The 17,830-nt window shown below is 37.7% G+C and overlaps 1 protein-coding gene across 2 annotated transcripts in view; it reads left to right on the top strand.

Moving 5' to 3' along the window:
- The window catches only part of CARNMT1 (carnosine N-methyltransferase 1), a 41,251-nt gene that overhangs the window by 16,892 nt on the left and 6,529 nt on the right, over window positions 1-17,830 (top strand). For both annotated transcript variants that reach the window (XM_072762633.1, XM_026001544.2), the window contains exons 4-6: window positions 9,090-9,230; window positions 10,151-10,329; window positions 12,911-13,024. In XM_072762633.1, the coding sequence (XP_072618734.1) occupies window positions 9,090-9,230; window positions 10,151-10,329; window positions 12,911-13,024 (434 nt within the window). The remainder of the gene's footprint in view (window positions 1-9,089; window positions 9,231-10,150; window positions 10,330-12,910; window positions 13,025-17,830) is intronic.

Below are 17,830 nucleotides of genomic sequence, written 5' to 3'. Positions count from 1 at the left end.
TCCTTTAGGATTGTCCATTGCTAGTGTATAGAATCACAGCTGATTTTTATGTATTGATTGTGTGAATTCTTTGCAATTTTCTACGTACAGGTTCAGAGCATCTACATATAGAGATGGTTTTCCATCTTCTTTCCACTCTGGCCAGAACTTCTGGTACAATGTTGAATAGCAGTGGTGAAAGGGGGCACCTTTATCATGTTCTGGGTCTTAGAGGGAAAACTTTCATTCTTTCACCATTGGGTATGATGTTAGCTGTAGGTTTTTAATAAATACCCTTTATCATATTAAGGAATTTTCCTTTGATTCCTAGTGTCCTGAGCATTTTTATCAATAAAGGTTGTTGGTGTTTTATCAAATGTCTTTTCTGTGTCAAATGAATAGAACCTTTGTTCTGTTCATGTGATAGATATATTGATTGATTTTCTTATGTTGAACTGCTCTTGCATTAATGACATACTACTATTGGTCCTGGTGAACAATCCTTTTAATATGTTGTTGGGTTCAGTTTGCTAATATTTTGTTGAGGATTTTTACATCTGTAAAAAAGGGTTTTACTGCTGATTTGTTCTTGTGAATTTTCTTTTCTTGTGATGATGTTATCTTCTTTTGGTATCAGGATAATGTTGGCCTCATAGGATGAGTTATAGGAAGTGTTTTTTATTTTATTTATTTTTAAATTTATTTATTTATGAGAGACACAGAGAGGCAGAGACATAGGCAGAGGGAGAAGCAGGCTCTATGCAGGGAGCCTGATGCAGGACTCAATCCCAGGAACCCAGGATCGTGCCCTGAGCCAAAAGCAGACACTCAATCGCTGAGCCACCCAGTTGCCCAAGGAAGTGTTTTTTAAATTTGGGGGAAGTTTGAGAAGAATTGGTGTCCATTCATCTTTATTATTATTAAAGAGGCAAAGATGTCTCCCAACAAAGAAAAATCCTGGCCAGATATGTAATAGAATTTACTTCTAAAACCATCTGGTCAGGATTTTTCTTTGTTGGGAGACATCTTTGCCTCTTTAATAATGGAATATTGAGGTGGCAATGTTGAAATACGCTTTTAATTTTCCTTTAAGATATGAAGTCTTCCTCAATAATGCTTGTTTTGAAAACTAGGCTTTAGTTGGAATAAATAGCTAAAAATCACAGAGTTTTTAAAGAATACCTTTGTTTAATAAATGCTACAATTCTTTTTTTTTTTTTTTAATTTTTTTATTTGTTCATGAGAGAGAGAGGCAGAGAGGCAGAGACACAGGCAGAGGGAGAACCAAGCTCCATGCAGGGAGCCCGACATGGGACTCAATCCCTAGACTCCAGGATCATGCCCTGGGCCAAAGTCAGTGCTAAACCGCTGAGCCACCCAGGCTGTCCAAATGCTACAATTTTTTTTTTAAGTGCTACAATTCTTACCAGTAGTCTTACATTAAATATTCTACAACTGTTACAATTGTGATGTGAAGGCAGCTTGGGTGACTCAGCGGTTTAGCACCGCCTTCAGCCCAGGGCCTGATCCTGGAGACCCGGGATCGAGTCCCATGCCGGGCTCCCCGCATGAGCCTGCTTCTCCCTCTGCCTGTGTCTCTGCCTCTCTCTCTCTCTCTCTCTCTCTCTCTCTCTGTCTCTCATGAATAAATAAATAAAATATTAAAAAAAAGAATTGTGATGTGATTATTATGGACTTTTATAAACATTGATATATTATAAGATGTATTATAGGATGTGAGTTTCTAGTTGGTTCTCTCTGTCATGCATATATACAGTGCTCTAAAAATAATCAATAATAGTTGAATAGTCTGTAAACATAAAGTCCAGATCTTTCTCAAAATTCAAAATATATCTGTTTTTGAAAAGTAGGTTATGAAGGAAGGCTCTTTACAATTGGAATGTACAAAGTTTGTGTATATAGGGAAGGCTGAATGCCAAATGCCCATGTTAACATCATTTCTAGCACTTTAAACATGATTTTGTTCATATTCATTGAATCATGTATATTACCATGGTGTCCAAACAGGATAACAATGTCCGCTATGCTAAAGGGCATGCCATTGTTAAAGGTACTTAGTGAACTGACAGAGTATTATTTTACTGTTTTCTGTCTACTATTTTATTACCATCATTGCTACTGACAGAATGTGGGCTGATGAGAAAAGAATGAACTAACTCTTGATGATTTTAATAGGTTATTTTATTTTTTAAAGATTTATTTATTTATTGAGAGAGAGAGAGCATACAAAGGGAGAGGGAGAAGCAGCCAGATGCAGGGCTTCATGAGCCAAAGGCAGATGCTCAACCAACTGAGCCACCCAGGCGCCCCCCCCCAAAAGGTTATTTTAAAATAAAAGAATAATTTTTTCAATTAGTTAAAACGTACCATAGTGCTCAAAAATTTTAAAACTTCACAGGATTTAAAGTCTCTTTGCCATAACTTTTACCCAGCCACCCATTTCCCTTCCCTGAAAATAATCAATGTTATCAGAGTAGATAGATAACCTTTAAATGAAGTGTGCCAAAATATCTGTCAAACTTTGTTTTTGTGCCATTCTTGGACCCAGTGGAAAAATTTCATTATCTCTTACTGTGTCATTTGTTTTGCTTAATTAATTTAGATTGATTTTCTTACAGTTAATAAGATGAGCTATCAAAAAACCTTAAAGAAATAAAGTTAATAAAACAAAGTCCATATCCATGTTAAAGTCATAATTTTGCCATAAAAAAGTAAACCCCTAGTCCTGAAAAAAGGACATTAATTACAGCCCTTCAGTATCCAGATTGATTCTTAGGTAAATCCTGGTCAGCTGGGTCATATAAATTTCCAGGATCCTGTTTATGCCACAGCAAGCACATGATAATTTGATGTCTTTATACTTCAGACTAGATTTGACTCAAATTAATGTCAGCTTTTGTTCGTCCTTTTTGAAATTTCAGTGAAGGCCTTTTCTAACCAAGCTGCGTATTAGTATACTTAAATATGCATAGAATTAACTATACCTGTGAGCATTAAAATATTTTTTTCCTGTGAAAACACACTGTTTTGTTAGTTTGTCCAGTTTATCTCTGTTTAGAGTTTATTATTATTTTTTTAAGTAGGCTCCATACCCAATGTGGGGTTTGAACTCACAATCCTGAGATCAAGAATCAGATACTGTACTGACTGAACCACTCACACCCACAAGCAGCTTTGAAGTCACAGATTCACATTGTATTGGGGTCTATTTGTTAATAAAGAAAATGTTTTTTTAATTGTGCTGAATGCCAACCATTTTGGTAGTTGGTAGCCTCTAGTCTGGAGATTTGGACTGTACTTTAGTGAGCAGTTGCTCATTGAAATTAACAATGTAATTTTTCTTGAAGTTTGAGCTCAGAATTTAAACCTTTTTCTCAAGTATGAACATAAGCACAGTAACTTTTCATGTCATGGTTTGAACAGTAATAATTGAGAGTTTCAAGTTTTCAAGTGACTTAATTATGTTATCATTTGAATTTAAGAATTTTGTGTGATCGAGGATCCCTGAGTGGCTCAAGCGGTTTAACGCCTGCCTTTGGCCCCGGGCGCGATCCTGGAGACCAGGGATCGAGTCCCGCATCGGGCTCCCCGCATGGAGCCTGCTTCTCCCTCCTCCAGTGTCTCTGCCTCTCTCTCTCTCTCTCTCTCTCTGTGTGTCTGTCATGAATAAATAAATAAATAAATCTTTAAAAAAAAATTTTGTGTGTGTGTGATCAAGTTTATAGTTGCTAAGGAAAGAGATTCTTAAGTTTGAGTCCCACCTGAAATGAAAAATCACAGCCGTGTGGAACCATATTCTTTTGTGAATCCTGAAAACTGTTGGACTGTATTTTTATATCTTAATTTCATTAACCCATCCTATTTTAGAAGAAAATGAAGTGATACTTTGCATGTGGGAGAAATCTATTGTCTTTGCATTTCGCTCCAAAAAGATACAGATATACTATTGACTAGATGAATGTATTATTTCTTTAATATAGTTGGTCATTAGGGAAATATATGGTGAACTTTAAAGAAGCGTTTTTTTCCTACTTACATTAAATTATATAAATCATAATTTATGAAAGGATTCTCTTAGCTAAAGAAACCATTTAAAAAGACAAAATGGAAGAAACGTAGACTGCCAAATAATGCAAGAGTGGAGACTGAAAATTTAGATCTATCCCTCTCCTAAAAGTTCTCTTAGACCAAAGACAAATATTTATTTCAGATCTTTCAAACAAGATCCCAAGCTCTTAAAGTTCAGGATTTCAAGTGCTTATAAATCTAAAGTAATAATAATTCAGTGGAAAAACAATTTAAGACTAATAACCCAGTAGAAAAATGTGTAAATAGTTCACAGAAAAAAGTACAAGACCTCAATCTCATAAGAATATGCAAATGTGAAAACCACACTAAGATGACATTTTTCACCTATTACTTTGCAAAGTTTAAAAGTTATATATCTTACTAAGGGTAGAGAGACCTACAGCTTGCTGAAGGAAGAATAAATCAGTAAAATCTTATGGAGGGCAACTTGGTAGTATTTAACAAAATTTAAACGCATATCTTTTGACTCCTGGAATTCAATTTTGGTGAAGCTTTCTACAGATTCTTGCATTTGGAAGATCATTTATGCCAAGGATATTGGCTTTAACATTATAATAACAAAAGATTGGGAAAAAATCTAAATGTTCTTAATTAGTGGATTTTAATACATAATGGTACAGTCATGCAGTGGAGTATTTATTCAGTCATAAAAGAGATTAAGGAAACTGTATATAAATGGGAAAGGTGTTTAAGATCCATTAGATCAGGGATGGCCAACTTAAAGGGACAGCTAGTAAATATTTTAGACTGTTCAGGGGGGATGCAGCCATAGACAATTTGTGTGCGTGACTATGTTCCAGTAAAACAAAAACAAGTGACAGGCCTGTGAGTCATAGAAAACTTGGTATATAAACTATAACAGAGGTATGAAGTGCTGAAATTACTGAGAAGTGAGTTCAAGCTTTGCCGGAGATATTTGGGAACGGCTTCAGAGATAAGGCGATAATTTAAACTGAGTTTCTGTGGGTATATAGCTCTGAAGATTAAGGTGAGAAAGTGTTTTTCTGGAATTGGTGAGAGGCTGTTTGCTACATGGGAGTTCTTTGTTGACAGTGGATGAAGAGGTAAACAGGGATATTTTTGAAGGGGCCAGACACTAATGGAAGTTTTAACCAATTTTCTACTTTGAATAAAAAATATTTCAACACCTAGCTCTTAAACCTTGAAATTTTGCCATAGTTACTTCAGGGTCTTGTTTTGTTTGTGTGTGGATTTTTTGGTATATTTTTTTTTGTTTAAATTTTTTTACATTTTTATTTATTTATGATAGTCACAGAGAGAGAGAGAGGCAGAGACACAGGGCAGAGGGAGAAGCAGGCTCCATGCACCGGGAGCCCGATGTGGGATTCGATCCCGGGTCTCCAGGATCGCGCCCTGGGCCAAAGGCAGTCGCCAAACCGCTGCGCCACTCAGGGATCCCTTTGGTATATTTTTTAAAAGAAAGATTGCAGATACAGTTGAAACCATGCCCTGTAAACCACACTGAGTATATTCTTCTCTCTTTCCAGAGGTAACAACTAATATGAAGTTGTTACTCTAATCTTACTTTTCCATAATAACTACATGTTTATATACTTTTAAGCAAAACATTTTATTCTTTATATTGTGGAAGTTCATAGAGTGGGTTGTGTCATTTTGCAATTGGCTTTTGCTCAAAATTATGTTTTTACTATTTCTCTCTGTGGATCAGCACTGGTCAATAGAAATATAACACAGGCCATATATGTTATTTTAAATTTTCTAGCAGCTACATAAAAAGCCACAGATAAAATCAGTATACTTTAATAAGACAATTTATCAGAAATATTATTTCAGCATATAATCAGTATGTGAGATTATTAATGAGGTATTTTACATTCTTTTTTTTTATACTGAAATCTGGCATCTGTTTTACACTAGCAACACATTGGACTAGCCACATTTTAAGTGTTCAGTAGCTACAAGTGGTTAGTGATTTTTACTGTATTGAACAGAGAACTGGGATTCAAACAGAACCGAATGCTTCTAGTGCTTGAAAGTGTATACACTGCTAAACGCCAAAGGTCAGCTAAGTGTCAGCATGTTGACACAAGAGAAGTATTTTGTGTGTTGGAACTTGCTAATCTGCAACTGCAACACAAAAATCATTCTGTGTCTGATAAAGGAGACTTCTCAGGAACAACATTTACTGCGGGTAATAGTTGGAGCACAAAACACGGTACAAGTAGGATCCACGGCTTCTTTACGTTCAGTGTAGGTACACTCTCTTCATTTTTGCTTGTATGGGATAAACTGTTGAAATTTTTCCTGCTGTTATCAGGGTTATCACATTTGTAACAAATATACTGCTTCTGCATAGTTGGACCTTAATAACTAGGTAAACTATTATGCTTACTCATTTCCCCTTAGAATCGCTAGCAACACCATTTGATTATTGAGTGCCATATTATAATGCCTCTATTCCTGGTTTTCTAAGTTTCAGTCAAGTATAAAGTCACATCACCCTAATGGTCTGTATGTAGACTTTATTTCCCTTATTTTGCACAGAAATACCTTCATAGAAATGCCCTAGAGTTGATATGGAGTCATAGCAGGAACTCCCTTTTAAAATGCTTTAGTTTTATACATATTCATTGCTTGATTTTTAAAATCTTTTTTTCAGTTCTCTGGTGTTTGTTTTAATGTATCTCCTTTTGTATGCCCACAGAAATCTTTTTGTCATACTATAGATAATTGATCTATCATAATCTTTGTGAACTTTTAATCTAGGGTCTTTTTTTTTTTTTTTTTTTTTTTAATCTAGGGTCTTAATACAGTCTGCATTCCCTGGCTTGAGGACAGCCTTTTAGTAGCAGTTTTATACAGTACTTCCTGCCACAAGGTGGGGTTAGAGAGTTCTGTGGGCCTGTTTAGATTTGGAGAATTTGATCTTAGGGGTCATAAAGTTACTTTCCATAAATTGACAAAATAACTGTCAATACTATTATTAACACAGCTTTCACTTAGTGTTAGCATGTTTTCTAATTTCTTCTTGGTAGGTTTTTCTTAGCCCATCAGCCATCCAGACAATATTAGTGATTATTTCTATAGCAATTTAAATACTCTTCTATGAATTTACTTTCAAATCCAGTTAGTTTTGTTGCATTATGTTACCTTTTTTTTTTTTTTCCTTAATCTAAGGTGAGAGCAGCCGCTTGGGAAAAATCATGTTTTGATTGGGCAGATGGGAACTGAGAAAAGAAAAGAGGTAATTCTGGGAGAGTATGGGTTTTGGTGGGTCTGATAGGGAGTGGAAAAAAAGAGAAGCTTGGGTGGGGTGCCACAGTGGTAGGTCTGTCATACAAAGGATAGCATAGAGTTCTGCGACCAGTAGTTTTTCAAATTCTAATACTGAAAATATGTATATGCTTCTGTGCTTGTTAAATAACTGATACAGGTAGGTCTAAACCACATGAGAGGATGTTACCCATTTTCTTCATTAGGAATTTAATCAGTTACATCAGTTAAAAATTAAAGTGTTTGCAGACAGACATTGTATGTAATCTGAAATGAGAAAACATTTTGTTTTATTTTGGTGAAAACTTATACGGCAGCTTGGCATCAGTTTGCTTGTATCAAGTATTAAAGAATGTCGCCTAATCCTAATAAGCCTATTTATCAGAAATCATTTTTAACAAATTTTGATTTATGCTTTATTGTATATATAAAAATTCAACAGTTAAACTAAATAGACTTTGTTAAAGTTCTTATACAAATACATATATATTTCAGACTGGATGACCCGGGACAAGTTCCCATGTTACTATAATCGTAGACTGAATTTTCAAAAGCCTGGGATGCCTGAGTGGCTTGGTGGTTGGGCATCTGCCTTTGGCTCGGGGCATGATCCCAAGGTTTCAGGATCGAGTCCCGCATCGGGCTCCTTGCATGGAGCCTGCTTCTCCCTCTGCCTGTGTCTCTGACTCACTCACTCTCTCTCTCTCTCTCTCATGAATAAATAAATAAAATATTTAAAAACACACACACAAAAGTCTGACAGTTGTGTTTGTTTCTTTTTCATTTCAGAGTGGGAAATGCAGAGATTACATTATGGGCCACTAATAAAAGGCCTGCTGCAGTTTGGAGCACACCAAATTTAAAGACCATATAGTATAAAGATAGGAAAGAGAGAGGATTCTACATGGGGATAATTTGGAAGTTGGATTTGACTTAGGAACTAAATTTGGAGAATGCAGATAATCTTGAAATCTTTTTCATTGACATGATGACAGCTGATTATACACACTTGCCTTTAGTTTTCTATAAGAATATCATTTTGATTTCCTTAGGGTTATATTGATTGGCTGGAAAACTTGCTTTGCTAAGGTTTTTAGCTGTTTGGAAATGGATGGTGGATTTTACAGTGAAGGGAATTTGTGACTGTCATGTGATGCTAATAAGTGAAGAGCAGTCTTGTTGTGACCCTGTTGTTTGGTGTGATGTACTTTTCATTATTTATGCTCAGTTAGAAGGCAATTCTTCATTTTCCCTCCCACCAAATTCTTTTGCCAGTTAAAAAATATAGGACCTTAAAGATGTAACTAAAACATTAAAATCTACATATATTTTCATCTATTTAGTCACACAAACCATTGTGTTAGTTACAGAATTTAGAAATAATGTTTTCACTGTCTTATAAAATAACTATGTTCAATCTCTGTGTATTGGGATCCCTTTGGGATAATTTTTCTTGAGATAGTTGTACAAGTGACAGCTACTTTAGGAGTATGAGTGTCTTCATAAGTCTTATTTAGGGCGTAAACCCTCATGATATTTGAACTTATGATAATTCCTCATACCTTTATTTTTTCATTTATATTTAGAAGTATTTCTCTCAATTTTAAGAAGTCCGTCTTGAGTGAGCTTATTCTTACTGAATATCTAAGTTTTTAGTTGTTAATGTGGATTTTGTGTTTTTTTTTTTTTTCTTTCTTTCTTTCTTTCTTTGAGGGGTTGGACATAATTGCCTTATTTCATTTCAGGGATCCTTCTAAAGTAAATATTCTGGTACCTGGTGCTGGACTAGGAAGACTGGCCTGGGAAATAGCTATGCTAGGTTATGCTTGTCAAGGAAATGAATGGAGTTTTTTTATGCTCTTTTCTTCCAACTTTGTACTCAACAGGTATTTAATTTACTTTTTGCTGGAAATAGTGATTTCTCAGAATCAGATTGACTTAACCTATTTTTGAACAATTCTGAATTTGAAGATAAATATATAGTGTTTAATGATGATATGTATCATAAGTGTTTCTTATATTAAAATCAAGTTGCTTATACAAATTACCACTTTTAATCAGTTCTTAACACTGAAACAGGATGGATAAGTGACTTTTTAGAAAATGATGGGACGTCCCATGAAACTGGAATGCTCCCTGTGCAGAATTTCAAGACTGTGCATGATCCAGGAAGGAATATTTTCTCATTATTTCTTAAACTTCTTCACCCTTTTGTTTCTTTAGTAGAATAAGAGTTCAGTATAGCAATCGTTACTTTTCCTTTAATCAGATTCTTATAAAATGGCCAAGTATGCTCCTATAACTGAGTTGGAAACATCTCTCAGAATTTCTGTGGCCTTTAGAAAATAGTGGAAAAGAGTTGTTATTTTTAAAGCCAGAAGAGGTGCATTGGAAAACATAACTAGTTGTCTTGTTTAAATTATATGCTGTCCAGGATGGGTTAGGGAATGGTGAGAAGTTAAAACAGAGAATTAGAATAGTTGGGTAGCATAACAAACCCATACCACTTTTTTCAGAAAGGGTTGGCCTGTTTTTTACTTGAGTTTGAGGTTTGGAAATACATTTTTTAAAATGTGAATGAACAACACACTTAGATCTCTGAATTTACTTTAGTTGTTTTTTTCCTGTTTTTAAATTCACGATACTCATCTGCATGTAGATGTGCATTTTCAGATGATTGGTTGGGGTGTAGTATTAACACTTTAAGTATAAGCAAATCTTCAATCAGATTAAGTTTTAGTATTTAAAGTAGATTTTCTTGATAAAACTTTTAGTTAACACTGAATTTTGTGCTCATATTTTGCAGATGTTCTGAAATTAATAAATATAAGCTTTATCCCTGGATCCATCAGTTTAGCAATAACCGGAGGTCAGCTGATCAGATTCGACCCATCTCTTTCCCCGATGTTGACCCCCACAGTCTTCCTCCTGGTTCTAACTTTTCCATGACTGCAGGAGATTTTCAGGAGATCTACTCAGAATGCAGTAAGTCCAAAACAAGCATTGAAAAGTTCTCTTTATTCTAAATTTAATGAGCTAAGTTTATACTAAGCCAAAGTATTGATCATTCATTTTGATAGCAGAATAGAAGATTTACTTCAGTGACAAGTTAGGATATTTTCAAAATCTTGCCTAAGGTAATGATGGGAAATATAAAGAAGTATAAGATCCCACAATTAATAAATATAGCATCTGTTGGGTCTATTAATAAATGACAACATGTAAACAAATTCAGTGAGTAATGAATATGATAGAGATAAAAGTAGATTCGTGTGGGGAAGGAGAACTTTGTAGAAAGAAGGCTGTCACTTCAAGAATGGGGAGGCAGGAATCCCTAGGTGGCTCAGTGGTTTAGTGCCTGCCTCTGGCCCAGGGCCCGATCCTGGGGTCTCCGGATCGAGTCCCACGTCGGGCTCCCGGCATGGAGCCTGCATCTCTCTCTGCCTGTGTCTCTGCCTCTCTCTCACTCACTGTCTCTGTCTAGCATGAATAAATAAATAAAATCTTTAAAAAAAAAAAAAAGGAATGAGGAGGCAGAGTTAGGAAGGTAGGAATGAATGAGGTAATCGGGGATGGTGGGACAGCATGACTGGAAGGGAAAGAGAGCTTGCTTTGGTAGTTTAATGGAAGATATGCCTATAAAGAGAGATTGGTTCCAAATTGTGGGAGACCTTTATAATCAGGCCATGAAATTGGAACTTTACCTTGGCAAACAAAGTTTGAGCTAGCATTAGAGAAGGGGAGATGGTAATGGAGAGAGGGTTCGGTGTGGGGGGTGGGGAAGTGGCAGTAAAAGGAAGAAGAAAAATAGTATACTGAGAGGTCAGTAAGATCATTCATTCAACAAATACTTATTTCAGCCCCTGCGAAGTCCCAGGTATGTTCTAGGCACGAGAAAGAGAGCAGTGAGTAAAGCAAAGTTCTGTACACGGGAATTTGATTTCCAGTAAGGGCAGGGAGCAAGAACAAATTTAATATTGTGAGGAAGAATACTAAGGCAGGGTAATAGGGACACAGAGGTATTGGGAAGAGGGTGTTGTATTTATAGAGTTATCAGGGAAGGCTAGCAGAACTTTTTAAAAATGTTGAGCAGAGGAATGCCTGGGTGGCTCAGTGGCTGAGCATTTTTCTTCGGCTCAGGTCATGATCCTGGGGGTCCTGGGATCGAGTCCTGCTTCTCCCTCTGCCTGTGTCTCTGCCGCTCTCTGTCTCTCATGAATAAATAAAAATATCTTAAAAAAAACTGTTGAGGGCAGCCCAGGTGGCTCAGCAGTTTAGTGCCGCCTTCAGGCCAGGGCATGATCCTGGAGACCCAGGATTGAGTCCCGTGTCAGGCTCCCTACGTGGTGCCTGCTTCTCCCTCTGCCTGTGTCTCTGCCTGTTTCTCTCCTCTCTCTCTCTGTCTCACATGAATAAATAAATAAAAGTCTTAAAAAAAAATGTTGAGCAGAGAACCTTGAAAAAGTGAAGAGGCAAACCATTCGATATTTGGAGGGAAGTGTTACAGACAGAAGGAATGGTGAGGGAAGAAGGATTTAGGTGGGGAAGGTGCTTGTTCTGCTCAAGCAAAAGCAAGAGACTACTTTGGTGTAGTGAGTAGCAGGCACAGTGGTGGGAGAGGAGATTGGGGAGAGTTGCTGAGGCCAACTTCAACTAGAGAGGTAGGAAGCCATTGGAGGGACTGGGCAGGGGAGAAATACAATAGTCAAGTTTTTCTTTATCTTTTCCTGAACTCTGACATTGGGATAACCTGTATTCTGAAGGTACAGAGAGAGAGAGAGAGAGATGGAATATGTTAGGGGTTGGAGATAGGTTAGAGAACAAGTTCTCGAAAGAGAGGTGACATAATGGAAAACATCACTTGGGTGAGTACAGGTGACCTTGTTCTGTAGCAGGGCTTGAGAGAGCAGATGGTGAAGGTCATCCTTGGTTGGATCAGTGCCTTTATGGCCCTGAAATTTGTGGACTCCAGCCTCTGCCTGTGTGCTGGGGCATGGCCTCCACGGGGCACTGTTCTCTCTTGGGATCCCTTGCTCTGCTTCTGACTGCCTCCTCCCCCTGTTCCACTGGCGACTATCCGAAGTCCTGGTGGAGAGTTTAAATATTGTTATGCCATTTGTTTCTTGCTTGGCAACAAGTGCATACAGCCTTTTTTGTAACTTGCCAGAATTAGTGGTTAACACCAATTACATCACAGTTTAAAATTCAAATGACTGTTACTTCATCTTAACCTATTTGAAAGGAAGACTAGACATTGAGTAGATTATAAACAAAACTCTTACAAGTACCATTTGATAAAGATACGTAGTTACATAGGCTATCAAAAATGGTTTCCAAGTTAATTATCAAATTATCAGTAAAAACTTTCATGAATTGCGAAGTATCTCATAAATGATTGTTTGGTTATCCTAATTACAGTGTTGATTGGAAGAGTTTAGCTACTGTATTCCTCCAGTTAAATGAAATATTCATAATCTGTAAGAGGTAGCTGGTACATTTGTAGAAGTAATTAAAAGAAAAGGCAGCATAACATAACGAATGTAGTAATGTGGTTTTCCTCAAATAGATACCTGGGACTGTATTGCTACCTGTTTCTTCATAGACACAGCTCACAATGTAATTGATTATATTGATACGATATGGAAAATTCTCAAGCCAGGTGGAATTTGGATAAATCTAGGTAAGTTCTTTGGTGTTTATTAGAATCTCATATGTTAATCTGAGTACTTACAGCTATTCTCTGATAACTTTGTAGTACCAAATGTTCACGAAGGTTATAGTTATGTTGTGTAAGTTCCTTTAGACTGTATCCGTTAGTATGTAGTTCCTCTGAGAGCAGTGGAAGCCCCAAGAATTGTGTGTTCTTAGTAGCTCATTCTCATAGCAGTCATAATTAATCTGATGGTAATCCTTCTCTCATCTTCCACCACCCACCCCTCCATCAAGACTGCAACCTGTTGTGTTCTTTTTTTCCTTCTATAATGAAACATTTGAAAGAAAGCACTTACCTCTCCCATAGAAACTTCCTCCTCAGTACATATGCTTAGTGGGAAAAGACTAGGTATGGTGACTTTCAGCACTACCTTAGTTTAAGGAAGAGAGTCATTTCATTTATGCAGAAACCTTTTTACTGCATCCTACTGCTAGGTGATGAATATTCCTATCCAGGATCTAGAGGAAGTTGCCAGTTTTACCCTCTTCTTCTAAAATAAAGGGAGACTAATGATAACATTAAGGTAAATATACTTTTCTAGTGAGATGTATAATCCATGTTAAGAAAGACATCATGGCTAGAATATAAACATTTTCAGGATCTGGGTTATTACACTACATAAGAGGACGGACAACACATTGTGTGTGAGTCCATGGCTTTAGGATTGGCCTAGTTCTGTTGTTGTTCTGCCTTGTGCTCTTTTTTTAATGATTGGACTTTACCACAGATTTTGCCATTAGGACTAAGACTAGAGAGAGAAGTAGGTCTTTCCAAACTTCTCTTTAGAATTTCATGGGACATGGGATGCCTGAGTGGTCGCTCAGCGGTTGGGCGCCTGCCTTCAGCTCAGGTTGTGATCCCAGGGTCCGGGATTGAGTCCCACATTGGGCTCCCTGTGAGGAGTCTGCTTCTCCCTCTGCCTGTGTCTCTACCTCTCTCTCTCTGTGTCTCTCATGAATGAATGAATGAATAAATAAATAAATAAATAAATAAATAAATAAATAAATAAATCTTAAAAAAAAAAAAAGAATTTCACGGGACAGACGAGAGTGGCTGTAAAATGTAACCATAATTTGAAACAGTTATCCCAAACCTTAGGTCCTCTTTCAAAGTAGTCACTTCTCTAAAATAAATTTCTTTGAAAATTTCCCAAGGAATGATTGAAATGTGATACAGTTGAGCCTTGAACAATGTGGGCCTTAGGGATGCTGACCCCTTGCACAATCAGAAATCTGCATGTAACATTTGACTCCCCAAAACAACTACTGATAGCTTGCTGTTGGCCAGAAGCCTACTGATAACAGTTGGCTTGTATTTTGTATATTGCATGTATTATATACTATATTTTTACAGTAAAGTAAGATAAAGAATGTTAAGAAAATCGTAAGAGAAAATACATTGGCAATACTGTGCTGTATTTATCAACAAAATAAAACGTGGAGAAGTGGCCCTGTGCAGTTCAAACCTGTGTTGTTCATTGGTCAACTGTATTACCACCATGGGTGAGCAAATAACCTTATTTAATCTCAAAACAACCCTATGTTGAAATGGTACTTCCACTGTTTTATAGTTGAAGAATTGGAGTCTTGCTTTAAGTAACTCGCAGTGGGGTCCTAGAACTTTATATATATGGCAGAGGCAGGCTCACAGCCCAGAGCCAACCCCTTGAATGTCTAACCAGCTAGTTCTGTAGCTGGGGTCAGTTTATAACATAGCATTAACAGGTCATGTTAAATTATGTGACTAATATTTTTGACCCCAGTTACTGATTTTGGTAAGGTTTCTTGTATTTCCAAAGCGTTAACTTTCACAGAAACAGCTTTTGTTTCCTTTTTTTTTTTTTTTTAAGATTCTATTTATTTATTCATGAAAGACACAGAGAGAGAATGAGAGAGAGACAGAGACACAAGCAGAGGGAGAAGCAGGCTCCCTGTGGAGACCCTGATGCAGAAGTTGATCCTGGGACCCTGGGATCACAATCTGAGCCAAAGGCAGACACTCAACCACTGAGACACCCAGGTGTCCCCAGAAACAACTTTTCTGTTTGAACTTTTATTTTAATAGGTTTACTAATATTTTCTTATGTAACAGGAATCATAACTGCCTGGAACAAATAAAATTTGCTCTCCATAAGCACACTGTTTGATAAGAGCAGACATGCTGGGCCACACTACATAGGTCAGAGGGGAGATCAATTAGGAGAACTTCTGTTCTTCATACCACAGAGTTCCAAAACAATCCTGAGCACTGGAATAATGGAGAAGCGTGGTCCTTAAAAATAGTTACTCAGTAGGTTAGTACTTTCCAAATAAAATTCTTTATATATGTAAGCTGAAGAATGTAAAAAATAATTTTTATCTCATAGTGAATTTTCCCTTAATTCTGGCATGTTCTGGGTATCTGTTCAGAAGAATGTTCTCACTTTTCATGCCCTTTGCTCACTCATCTTTACCACATGTAATTCCTACCCTGACTCCACCTAGTCTTTCATTTCCCAATCTGTGTATCTGGTCCAGATATCTTTGTTACATTCCAAACCAACTTGGATACTTTAGAATCCAAGAAAAACTCCTGTTTTTTCTGATCTTAGCATATTCCCCCAACCAGAAAACTGTATATCCTCCTTTATTCCTCTTCTTCCTCACCACCTGCACCCAGTCAGTCCACAGATGTGTCTCCTAAAGCTTCTCAATAGGTCTTGAATTTCTTCCTATCCCAGGGTTTCTTAGAGGCGGCACCATTGGCATCTGGGGGTGAATGGTTCTTCCCTGGCCCTCCCCAGTTATGACAGAAACACCCCCATTGAGAACCACTGTTCCAAGCTCATGCTAGTTCCTTAGTTCAAGCCTGCATCACTGCAGTAGTTTCATCAGGGTACCCCCACCTTCAAGTTGTCTCCAGCCCTCCGTGCCTCTTTTATATCACCCTCTGTATGTTACACAAGCATGATCCTCCCAACACGTGAATCTATTCCCATCACGTTCCCTACATAAAATTCTGGCTTTCTGGATCACCGAAACTCTTAGGATTGTGCATAGTACCCTTTGCAATCTTGTGTCTTTTTTTCTTCCACCCTGGCCCCGACTACAGGTACCAGTCCTCTGACCTAGAAGGTCCTTTCTCTGTTGCCTCTGTTCTCACATTGGCTCTTTCCTAGGTGCTCGTAGCACTCAGCTGAGGTGATCCTTTCAGGTTGCAGTAAATATTTGTTGTATTCCTCTTTTATATTCTCACTGAATCTGTGAGCATTTAACACAACACACTGTTGCCACCCATATGTTTGTTATTCCTGGTAGTCTCTGAGCTCAGTGGGGCCAGCAGCTAATGCTGTTTACCTCCCACAGAGCCGGGCAATCAGTGGCTCTTGAGTGACTGTTCTGTGTATGAGTGCATTGTTTCAAAATTTGTAAGTGGAAACAAGTAATGTTAAGATGCCACAGTAGATTGGCTGCCAGGAGACATGACAAAGTGGCATTTATGTTGGTAAATTTCTGACATTACCATGGTTTTGACCTTAGCCTTGTGGGCCTGGAAAATAATTTTATCTGTAAACTGAGAGTGCATCAACCCCTGGGGGATGATTTCACCCCAACCGTGCTGACATAAGACCGGCATGTCAGTATACTCCAAAAATGAGAATGGTCCCTGCCAGCTATAATGGAATACCAAAAAACTACACTGGAAGTTAAATTATCATGAAGATAATTGTCTACATTCTGTGAAATCACAACTGGGATAACTGTTAATTTAGAAACCTCTTTAAGGGCAATCTGAAGTATTGTAATATTCCTCAGGTTAGGGAAACCTAGTGAGCTTTTTAAGGGAACTATCTGCATGTGTCCTTTGGGAAAGGCTGTGATTTGGCAAAGTGTAGAGGAGTGCCTGTGTATCCTGTTTTTTCATGGTGTTTTTCATGGTGACCCTTAAACACATGTATGTGTGATTTATTTTAAAATCTGTGTGTGGTTATACATACTCGTGCACTGATGCAGGCAGTTAGCAAAGGGAATCTTAATTTCATCTGGAAGTATAAACAGGTTAAAGTACTAAAATGAAAGACCTGCAGATTTTTCCTTCCTGTGTAGGGAAACACCCAGTTCTTCTCTGTGTGTCTCTTTTATTCCTCATACAAAACACTCACACTTCTGACACATCTGGTCACCAAATGTGGGCTTTTTTTCCTTCATAACAAGCAATTCTCTGTGACACCAGCTGGGTGCCCTGTAGTTTAACCACTTCCCATACTGTCTAGCTGGAGATAGTGTAAGATACCACAGATTAAGGGTTCAGTCTCACAGAACCCCCACCCCTCTACTTCAGACACTAGTCACAGATAGTCACCTGTGCTTCTGACCAGCTGTACGTCTATAGGCTGCAGATTGGAAGTTCTAACAACCCCCTCTTTGGGTTTGATTGCTGGAGTGGCTCACAGAACTTAGGGAAACACTTAGGTTTACCATTTTATTCAAGGATACACAGATGAACACCCAGATGGAAGAGATATGTAGAGCAGAGTATCTGGGAAAGGGTGTGGAACTTCCATGCTCTGTCCAGGGGTTGCCACTGTCCCAGCACCGCCACATATTCACCATCCCAGTAGCTCTCAGAACTCCATGCTTTGGGGATTTGATGGAGGCTTCATCATGTAGGCATTACCAGTCATTCAATTTTTAAGCCCTTCTCCCTTCTCAAGAGAATTGTGGCGCAGGGCTGAAAATTCCAAGCTTCTGATCACCGCTTGGTCTTTTTGGTGATGAGCCCTTGTCCAGTAGC

The sequence above is a fragment of the Vulpes vulpes genome, chromosome 1, assembly GCF_048418805.1.
Source record: "Vulpes vulpes isolate BD-2025 chromosome 1, VulVul3, whole genome shotgun sequence".
Lineage (NCBI taxonomy): Eukaryota > Metazoa > Chordata > Mammalia > Carnivora > Canidae > Vulpes > Vulpes vulpes.
The sequence above is the reverse complement of the archived record's forward strand: the minus strand, read 5'-3'. Positions and strand labels throughout refer to the sequence as shown.